Source organism: Mustelus asterias, chromosome 15 (assembly GCF_964213995.1).
Source record: "Mustelus asterias chromosome 15, sMusAst1.hap1.1, whole genome shotgun sequence".
Lineage (NCBI taxonomy): Eukaryota > Metazoa > Chordata > Chondrichthyes > Carcharhiniformes > Triakidae > Mustelus > Mustelus asterias.
In genome coordinates this window covers 85,787,237-85,798,456 of record NC_135815.1, presented here as the reverse complement: position 1 = coordinate 85,798,456, position 11,220 = coordinate 85,787,237, and the positions used below count along the sequence as shown (strand labels likewise).

Below are 11,220 nucleotides of genomic sequence, written 5' to 3'. Positions count from 1 at the left end.
TTATGTACTTACACAGCTTCTCCTCAATGCATCCATGCTTTTCGCTTCAACTACTCAACTGGATTGTGCTTATGACAATCGAATCACCCTTTTCTAATTTTTTATTGAATTCATTCATGACTACTTTATATTTGTGGGTCCTAATTTTGGACTCCTTCACAAGTGGAAACTTTTCTTTGCTTAATTAATCCAGATTCTAAAATAGTATGTATGGGTAGATCACAAATGTAATAATCACATTCAAAACTTGGAAATGCATTGTGATCCCAGAAACCAGAATGTGAATGGCACATGCTTCCCCAGTACTTAAAAAATTGAAGACTATCTTATTAGTCACTGATCTTAGTGAGAGTAAAAAGTCATCTGCTTACCTCCTAGATCAAAGTCCTCATGGTTTTGAGGGTCTCCTGCATTGTTTTGAGTTACCTGGATAGTGAGCTGGCCTTTTTAAAAAAATAAAATGCATGAATCTGACTGACCAGTTAAAGGGTTAAGCCCTCGGACTTCATTTTCTCTTTAAAGAGTAACATCTTATTCCTGTAATCTGTACAGGATTAAAATCTAATACCCGAGATGCTACCACATTGAGATGAAGGGGGAAATCACACTGCCTTCTTGAGTACCAGAGATGCTGGAGCAGAGATACAGGGGCACGCTGCTATGCACAGTAATGATGCTAGAACATTGAGACATCGGGTCTCTCTCCATTGTGTACTGTACTTTTTTAAAAATTCATTCATGGGACATGGGCATCACTGGCTGGCCAGCGTTTATTGCCCATCCCTAGTCAACCTTTGAACCGAGTGGCTTGCTAGGCCATTACTACAGACAGGAGCATATTGACGCAGAAGTGATCCAGCCATTATCTAGTATACTTTAAACACCAGAACAGAAACCTGACCATCTCTCCACCATGTTCATAACCTAAGTAGCTGGAGCACTGAGACAGATGGATCCCTCTCCAGTGTATAGCATATGTCAGATACTAGAAGTTATCAGAAAACGGAATCTCTCCCATGCATACCCACACAAGCCTAGAGGTATTCAAGTAAATTTCAAATCTCTCTTTTTTGACAAAGAGCTTTTATGTCAGAACGACAACGTACCCAATTAAAATGGAAAAATCAACTTAAGATATCCCATTATGTTTTATTAATAAAACGTAAAACCAGTCAATTTTCATTTAGACCTGCAGATGAAGCTCAGGACTGCTGTGTGACAATATAACTGTTTTTATATACACTCTAATCATAATTCAAAACCCTTTCTTTGCATTAAAAATTTTGAATTATCCAGCAAGGTCAATTAAGCAACATAAACAATAAAAAGTAGGAACTTGGTGCTTTAAAAAAAAAATGAATTAGCAGGTAACTTGAATTTGTGCACTTCAAATTACACTTTGACCATACAGAATGTGAGAGATGACAACTGTGTTTCTAGTCTGTTAAAAAACCTCAGCTGTTGATCTCAAATTCTTCTTTGACACTTTGAAAGCTGCACTTAAGCACTGTATAATTATACAGTGCCAGAAAAGCTGTGATCAAGCACTACATATCATTTTAAAAAATAAAATCTCTGTCCCAAATGGATAAAATTGTGTATTTCACACATGACCGTCACACTGCTGTCTTGTAAAATTCATTTGCAGGTCTATTCAAGAGCATAATTTATAGAAATGCTGTACATAAAGGCCACTGAAAGCTGCTTTATACATAGCTTTGTTTTTTTTTTAAGTTAATTTAAGGCTTCACTTCTCATAGGTATCAAGTCAATTGAGACAATGATTTAACTAAAAACAGTTCAATGAAGTTAGCTACCAAAGTCTAAAGCATGATACATACAGGTAATACAGGAAACTCAGGAACTGAGGAAAGGAGAAGAATGTTCCTCCCTAAGTTTCTCCCTTCCTCCTGTAAAGGTATGGTAACAGCACACATGGTTTCACCAGTGCCAGTCCACCTGATTACCCATTCTTCATGTGAATTTAGATGGTGAATGCCATTTGGCCAGTCATACAGGGCATCACAGCCAAACCCAAGCCTGCTCTTACCAGATGAATACACATTCTCTCTTTCCAGCAGGAGGGTCAAACAGATAGGAATTAGGAGCAGCAATTGTTATGTTTTCCTCACCATCTCTTGCACATACAGCATCCCAACTGACCTGAGCTAACAGAGCACATAGGCAGGGATCAACCAGAACCTCCCGATTGTAGGGCTTAGTACAAGGAGCAGGTTGTACACAGGAAACATTGGAGCACTTTGCGTGTGTGATGCGATTTGTTTTCTCTCATCTCAACGCTGAATCTTATAAAAGTTGAAGAGTGGAAAGATGGTCAGAGCAATGAGCTTTATGAGTGATGTCCCACCCCATTCACAGGTGCTCCTGCAGGGCTGGCTTTCCAAGGACACCCAGCTCTCTGCTGTTCTTACAGTTCATTCAGTTGCTTTTCCTTTCTGACAAACTTATTTTTCATTCCCAACTGCAGCGTCCTGAGAATTTACATATCTTGGCTCCTTAGAAACGCATCTTGGAAGGAAAGTGGGGAAAGAGGAAGAGAGAGACGATAAGACCCACAGCGGTTCATATAGATGTGGCTTTGTGAAAACCTTCTGTCTGGCTTGGTGAATGGTGCACCTGGTATGGGCAAACCTGGCATCAGCTCAGGCCCCGACTGCAGAATCTTGAAGCTGTGCGTTCAATCCCAAAAACCACTAAGCTGAAATAATAATCTCCATTAAAAAAGACCACCTGGTCCAGACTAAAATTCTTTCCAGCATTGTATCTGCTGAGTTATTACAGTCTTTGTAAACAATTCCTTTATCCCAGCATCTGTTGGGGCATTCATTCTTTCACTGGGAGCGTAATGGCTCAGAAATGCTTGGGCATCTCACACTGTTCACAGCGAATCAGTGCTGGGTGGTTCAGAAAGGTACAGGTGCTACAGTTCCAATGAGCCCCTTCATCCTCCTCTGGATCTATTATTGGTTTTGGTGGTTTGACTGCAGTTTTCTGCTCTGTTGGTAAACAAAAATGTTAAATGGTGTTGAAAATAATGGTTCCCCAAGTTTCTCAAACCTGCAGAATTTAATGGATTAATTCAAAGGAAAAAGTTAAGAAACTAAAAACTATTTCATTTTCTCCAGCCCTCCCCACCCAATCAACTACTAAGACTGAGCTTATCACAATGTCTTATAGAATCCTACTGTGCAGAAGGAGGCCATTTGGCCCATCGAGTCTGCACTGACTACAATCCCGCCCAGGCCCTATCCTCATAACCCCATGCGTTTACCCTAGCTAGTTCCCCTGACACTAAGGGGTAATTTATCATGGCCAATCCACCTAACCCATACATCTTTGGACTGTGGGAGGAAACCAGAGCACCCGGAGGAAACCACGTAGGCACAGGGAGAATGTCCAAACTCCACACAGACAGTGACCCAAGCCGGGAATCGAACCTGGGTCCCTGGCGCTGAGAGGCAGCAGTGCTAACCACTGTACCACCGTGCTGCCCCTATTACTTCTTTCAGCGGTGGGTGCCCTGTCTCTCTTTGAACTTGGCTGAATGCACTTGATTTTAAAATTTAACACTTAAATGTCTTACTCTTCTTGTGAAAAAATAATTAAAAAGACCCCAAACATGACAGAATGATTAAGAATGACGGAAAAGCTTGGTCAAAAATGGCGATTGAGGATAGGCGACAAAGTCCTCTCATAATACAAACTCCATTTGAAGTTCTTTTCGAGTGGCTGCCATAAGATCCATACCCTACCTTTTGGTTTAGGTGGCACAGGACCTCGAAATCCCATATTGTCATAAAAATTGTGGATAGCACTGGGGTTAAAGTGTGGTCCTGCAAAGAGAGATCATAGGTTTGCAATACATTACAATGCATCTTCAAGTTGGAACGCCGAGAAAACAGATCTAACAGTTCAATAAGCTATACGCCATAACATCAATTTTACATTTACACTTCCTTGCACATGATGGAACAGGACAAGGAGCAATTCAGGGAGAAGAATAATTAACTGAAGGAAAGCCAACTTCACTGAGGTAAGAATGAATCAGATCCAGAAAATATGGAATCAATTTTTTTTGCTGGCAAAACGGAATTGCCCTTAAAGAGGAGGGAGCCCGAGTCGTCAAGGTATATTCCCACGATGGGGAAAGGTTGGGAAAACAAATCCAGAGCTTCCTAGATGAAGGAGCAAAAAAAAAAGTATGCTAATGACAGATGGATAATACAATTTGCGAACCAGGTCAAATATAGACGGTTAAGATGGGAGTTGATAAAGCAAATAAGAAAAGCAAAGAGAAAGAGCATGATGAAAGACTAGCAGCTAACATAAAAGGGAATCCAAAAGTCTTTTATATGCAAATAAATAGTGAAAGGGTGGTAAGAGGAGGGCTGATTATGGACAAAAATGAGGATTTATGCATTGAGGCAGAGGGTAGGGCTGAGCTACTAAATGAATACTCTGCATCTGTCTTTACCAAGGAAGAAGATTGCTGTCCAGGTCATGGTGAAAGAGGAGGTAATTCAGACACTTGAAGGGTTTAACATTGATACGGTGGTGGTATTGCACTTAAGTTGACAAGGCATCACGATGCATCCAAGGATACGGAGAGTGTGGAAACTGAGGAGGCATTGATCACAATGTTCTAAACTTCCTTAGACTAAGGCGTGGTGTCAGAGGATTGGCGAATTGCAAATATTGCATCCTTGTTCAAAAAAGGGTATAAAGATATGCCTAGCAACTATAGGCTAGTCAGTCTAACTTTGGTGTGGGAAAAGTTTAAGAAACAATAATTCAGGACAAAATTAATAGTTATTTGGGCAAATGTGGGTTCATCAAGGAAAGACAGCATGGATTTGTTGTGGGCAAATCAAGCTTTTTGAAGAGGTAACATAAGGGTTGATGAGGGTAATTCTGTTGATATGAGGCACATGGACTTCCAAAAGGCATTTGACAAAATGCTGCACAGCAGATTTGTAAACAAAGTTAGAGCTCACAGAATAAAAGGGACAGTAGTAGCAAAATGGATACAAAATGGCCAAGTGACAGGACAGGAAACAGAGTGAAGAAAGTTTATAGTGGATTTCCCCAGAGGTCGGTACTGGATCCTGTTCTTCCTGATAGATATTACTGACCTAGACCTTGGTGCACAAGGCACAAATTCAAAATTCGGGGAAGATACAAAACTTGGAAGTATTGTGAACCATGAGCAGGATAATGTAGAACTTCAAAAGGACAGACCAAGTTGGTGGAATGGGCAGACAAGTGGCAAATCAAATTTAATACAGAAAATGTGAAGTAATTTATTTTGGTAGGAAGGACAGAGAAACAATACACAATAAAGGATACAATTCTAAAGGGGATGCAGGAGCAAGGGACCTGGGTGTATGTGCATAATAAGAGTTTTAACAACACCAGGTTAAAGTCCAACAGGTTTATTTGGTAGCAAATGCCATTAGCTTTCGGAGCCCTGCTCCTTCGTCAGATGGAGTGGACATCTGCTCCCAAACAAGGCACACAGAGACACAAAATCAATTTACAGAATACTGATTAGAATGCGAATCTTTACAACTGATCAAGTCTTAAAGATACAGACAATGTGAGTGGAGGGAGCATTAGGCACAGGTTAAAGAAATGTGTATTGTCTCCAGACAGGACAGCCAGTGAGATTCTGCAAGTCCAGGAGGCAAGCTGTGGGGGTTACCGATAGTGTTACATGAACCCAAGATCCCAGTTTAGGCCGTCCTCATGTGTGCGGAACTTGGCTATCAGTTTCTGCTCAGCGACTCTGCGCTGTCGTGAAGGCCGCCTTGGAGAACGCTTACCCGAAGATCAGAGACTGAATGCCCGTGACCGCTGAAGTGCTCCCCCACAGGAAGAGGACAGTCTTGCCTGGTGATTGTTGAGCGGTGTTCATTCATCCGTTGTCATAGCGTCTGCATGGTTTCCCCAATGTACCATGCCTCGGGACATCCTTTCCTGCAGCTTTTATCAGGTAGACAACGTTGGCCGAGTTGCAAGAGTAGGTACCGACCTCCACAGAAGACAAACACGGGACACAGTGGACAGAGTACCCTTCGTCGTCTAGTACTTCCCCGGAGCGGAGAAGCTACGGCATCTCCTCCGGAGCCTTCAACATGTCATTGATGAAGACGAACATCTCGCCAAGGCCATCCCCACACCCCCACTTCTTGCCTTCAAACAACCGCACAACCTCAAACAGACCATTGTCCGCAGCAAACTACCCAGCCTTCAGGAGAACAGTGACGACGACACCACACAACCCTGCCACAGCAACCTCTGCAAGACGCGCCGGATCATCGACACGGATGCCATCATCTCACGGGAGAACACCATCTACCAGGTACACGGTACCTACTCTTGCAACTCGGCCAACGTTGTCTACCTGATATGCTACAGGAAAGGATGTCCCGAGGCATGGTACATTGGGGAAACCATGCAGACGCTACGACAACGGATGAATGAACACCGCTCAACAATCACCAGGCAAGACTGTCCTCTTCCTGTAGGGGAGCACTTCAGCAGTCACGGGCATTCAGTCTCTGATCTTCAGGTAAGCGTTCTCCAAGGCGGCCTTCACGACACATGACAGCGCAGAGTCGCTGAGCAGAAACTGATAGCCAAGTTTCGCACACGAGGACGGCCTAAACTGGGATCTTGGGTTCATGTAACACTATCGGTAACCCCCACAGCTTGCCTCCTGGACTTGCAGAATCTCACTGGCTGTCCTGTCTGGAGACAATCCACATTTCTTTAACCTGTGCCTAATGCTCCCTCCACTCACATTGTCTGTATCTTTAAGACTTGATTAGTTGTAAAGATTCGCATTCTAATCAGTATTCTGTAAATTGATTTTGTGTCTCTGTGTGCCTTGTTTGGGAGCAGATGTCCACTCCATCTGACGAAGGAGCAGGGCTCCGAAAGCTAATGGCATTTGCTACCAAATAAACCTGTTGGACTTTAACCTGGTGTTGTTAAAACTCTTACTGTGTTTACCCCAGTCTAATGCCGGCATCTCCACATCATGTATGTGCATAAGTCATTGAAAGTAGCAGGAAAGATTGACAGAGTTATTAAAGAAAGTGTATGTCCTCCTCAGCTTTATCACTAGGAGCATAACATAATGCTAAACCTGCATGAAACACTGGTTCGATTTCAACTGGACTACGCACCCAGTTTTGGGCACCAAACTTTAGGACGGATGTAAAGACATTAGAACAAGATTCTAATCAAGGTGCACAAGATTCATGAGAATGGTTCCGGAGATGATGAACTTCGGTTACGTAGAAAGACTGGAGAGGTGGAAATGTTCTCATTGGAGAAGGGTGAAAGGACATTTGATTGATGTTTTCGAAATCATGAGGTCTGAACTGAGAAGATGGGGAGAAACTGTTCCCATTGGTAGAAGGATCGAGAAGCAGAGGGCACAAATTGAAGGTGATTGGCAAAAGTAGCAATAGCAGCATGAGGACAAGTTTTTCATGCTACAAGTAGTTAGGATCTGGAATGTACCGCTGGAGTGTGTGGTGGAGGCAGGGTCAACTGAGGTTTTCAGAAAAAAAAAATCATTATCTGAAAAGGAAAAATTTGCAGGGCTATAGAGAGAAGGTAGGTGAATAGCACTGGGTGAATTGCTCCTTCGCGGCCTTCTCTCCTGGAATAAATCTCTGATACTGTAGGTGGTTCAAGGGAGGGAGACAGCACATTTATAAAAAGACATGTCAGCAGTTACCACAAACTACTCATCCAGTTTCCATTCTTGGCATATTGTAAATGGTTTCCTCTTTTCATATCCTATCTCACTTTATCATCCTCTCTCTCTCAAAAATTCACCATCACTATCCACGTTGACTATCAATCCATCTCCAAACTCTTGTCCCACTCCAAGGTGTACTTCCTCAAACTCACAGCCACACTTTGCTTGAATCCTTATGGCCAGATTTCTATCCCTCCCACAGCACCAAAACTGTCCTTGTGAAGTTGCAAATGAGGTTTCTGTGACCATGGTGTATTATCCTTCTTGACACTTTGCAGTTTTCAATGTTTGATCATACCATTTTCCGCCATTGCCCAGTTCAGTGCCAATGTCCCTCATTTGGCTCCAATATGACTCATCCAATCATTAACAGTACTGGTAACAATGGCTTATCTTCCCATCCCTACAAGACATACTTGCAGTTTTTCAAGAACTCATCTTTAAGAACATAGGAAATAGGAGGAATGACCAATAACCCTTTGAGGCTGCCCTGCCATTCAATAAGATCATGCTCTTCAACCTCAAATTCACTTTTCTGCTCGACTTCCAATCCCTTGATTCAAAGTCCAAATTGAGAATTCCAAAGATTCATAACCCACAGTCCTAAATGGTCGACCCCATTTCCTGAGTAGACCCTAGTTCTAGACCTGCAAGCCAGGCAAACAGCCTTGCAGCAACTAACTTGTTAATCCTTCTCAATCAATGCTATAAGTTTCAACGAGAGGGAATTTTACATTTCAATGAGATCCTTGAACTGCTTCCTCATTTATAAGCTACCTTTTAATATCATCCATGGATATGCAGTTAGTTTCCATCAATGATACCCAGCTCAACCACCCCATCAGTTCATTCGTCCTCTCCACTGCCTGCGTGCTGCTAGACTGTAACAAGAGACTTGAAGGAGCTGCAATAACCTTCCACTAAAAGTTGAAAAGACTACAACCACTGTCTACAAGAGCAGGTTAGAGGCTGGGAATTCTGTGGTGGATAACTCACCTGATTCCCCAAAGTCTATCCACCATTTACAATGCACAAGTCAGGAGTGTGGTGGAATACTCTCCGCTTGCCTGGATGAGTGCAGCTCCAACACTCAAGAAGTTCAACACCATCCAGGACAAAGCAGCCCGCTTGGTTGGCACCCCATCCACCATCTTAAACATTGATGCCTTCTGCCACCAACACGTAGTGGCAGCATTGTGTACCATTTACAAGATATACTTACAGCAACAAACCAAGGCTCCTTCAACAGCATGTTTCAAACCTGCAATGTCTACTCCCTAGAAGAAAGAGGGCAGCAGATGCCCAGGAACTCTTGGCATTTGCATGTTCCCCTCCAAGTCACACATCATTCTGACTTGGAACGATATTGTCGTTCCTTCATTGTTGCTTGGCCAAAATCCTGGATCTCCTCCCCATTAATAGCACTATGAGTGTACCGACACAACACCTGCAGTAGTTCATGGTGGCAGTTCATAACCACAATCTCAAGGGCATTTCGGGAATAGCAATAAAATGTTAACTTAACACTCACATTCCATGAATTAATAAATTTAAAAAAACTTGGCCTCACAACAGATTCCATATCTCCACCTAACCACTATTTCTGGCCATCACGAAGACCGCGTACATTCCCTCCCACAATATCACTCACCTCTACCCAACTAACATTGAAACCCTCATTTATGCCTTTGCCACCTCCCATGTCTGATGCTTATAAAGCTTTCCTGGTCTTCCTTCTTTCCACTGCTCTCTGGGAACTGCAGTTCAACTAAAATTGCTGCCCGTATCCTATCCACACCTAGTCCTGCTCTCCCATCATCCTCGTTTAGGTTCATCTAGTCAATTCCTCTAAAGCCGCAAAACTGAAAATTCTCAACCTTGGATTAAAATCACTCACTCATTCTATTGTCTCTTCTGTTCCACTCTATGCAAATTTCTCCAGTGCGACAATACCACTCCCACCCTAAATTTAGGAAAATGGAATCCCTTTATCTCCAGCCCCAAATGCCCTCTTCATCTCTTAAGGAAAGAAAAGAGTCAACAGCTTTAATAAACATTCTTAAAGGGGTGAAAGGCAAGAGCCAAGCCAGTGTCAGCATTTTCACCAGAGGTTTCAACTGCAGGGAAGGAGAGAGCAGAACCTCCATTACATCCTACTCAGACTCATCAGTACACAACTGTGCTCAAGGTGTCTCTTACATGAAACCATTGTTAACACCACAGTAATTTTTACATCAAGCTGTTTTGAAGTTATTCATAATTCTTGCATGTAATTATAGAAGTAGAATTAATTTAAGTCCTTCCCACACCAGCCCCCGGCCAAGACCTACAGCAAGTTACAAGTTACAGCACATTTGTTCAGTCAGAAAATTGCCAGTGGACATTTGGTAAAGCTGCTTAATTACAATTTGTTAAGAAACGGATATACATCGGATTGAAATCAAACATACCTTTAGTTTGAAACAGATCAATCTCTTTGGTTATGCAGTCTATATCAATCTGCAGTTGTCGATTACTGCTTCGCAGCTGCTGCATTTCCTCTAACTGAAAGACCAAGGTGCATACTCTCATCATTCTCAGCAATTTCAAAGACAATAAATCTCAGCGCTATCAAATTATAATTCCTAATCTCTTAGATTTACTGTACTTAGTTCAACTCACTGGATAGTTCCAGTTTTTTTGTGTTAAAACAGACTTGGCAAATTGTCATTATTTGACTGTGCACTGATGGTTGATTATGTACATTTACAAAGAGAATCCAATGACTGATGAAGGATGCCCTTACTAGCTTTAATTTAAATTCCTGGAATGACAGATAAGTGTTCAGGATACAGATGATACTCTTTGTAGAACGGTTATGAACTTTCAGCTCTGAATACTAGTTTAAATTGAAAAAGTGATGCTTTACAGCAGGAACTCAAAACAAAATGTTTTGAAATCTGTTCTTTAGTGGTTGGGTAGAATAAATACATAAACTAATGCGAATGCCTCAGATTTAAAAGGAAAGTAAACTTGTTAAGCATTATTGAGCTGTGAATCATACCGATGGGATTTGGGAGGCTGAATTTGATCGTTTCATGCGCCTTTGTGTAAGATCACTTTCCATTTCATTAACTTCACTTTTCAGTTCGTCTAGCTTCCTCTTCTCCAACTCAAGTTCTCGATGCAATCGATCCATTCTGGCTTTCTGATGCACTAATAAAGCTGCAACACACATCATCAAATAAACAACAGATCGTCGGGAAGCAGACAAAACGTAATTCTGTACAACAAAGAATCAAAGGCAATTTAAAAAGAAATACCCCATTTTGATTTGGATAGACTATTAGGGTTCTTAATTATTCAACCATCAGGAGGTTTACCCAAACAAAATAAGATTCATAAAGTACTGAAATGGTGTTTTGCACATTGGGTAATAACAGTAA

The 11,220-nt window shown here is 41.9% G+C and overlaps 1 protein-coding gene across 11 annotated transcripts in view; it reads right to left on the bottom strand.

The window, feature by feature from the left end:
* Positions 1-1,129: 1,129 nt before the first annotated feature.
* tab2 (TGF-beta activated kinase 1 (MAP3K7) binding protein 2) overlaps positions 1,130-11,220 on the bottom strand; it is a 40,959-nt gene continuing 30,868 nt past the window's right edge. For 8 of the 11 annotated variants that reach the window (XR_013499681.1, XR_013499680.1, XR_013499684.1 and 5 more), the window contains 4 exons: positions 10,839-10,999; positions 10,246-10,339; positions 3,774-3,854; positions 1,130-3,017 (listed from right to left, as the gene is read on the bottom strand). Coding sequence is in view for 4 of the 11 variants with exons in the window: in XM_078230250.1 (XP_078086376.1) it covers positions 2,872-3,017; positions 3,774-3,854; positions 10,246-10,339; positions 10,839-10,999 (482 nt within the window). In the remaining 7 variants the exon portion in view is untranslated. The remainder of the gene's footprint in view (positions 3,018-3,773; positions 3,855-10,245; positions 10,340-10,838; positions 11,000-11,220) is intronic. The other 3 variants (XR_013499678.1, XR_013499682.1, XR_013499679.1) reach the window with 1 other exon arrangement.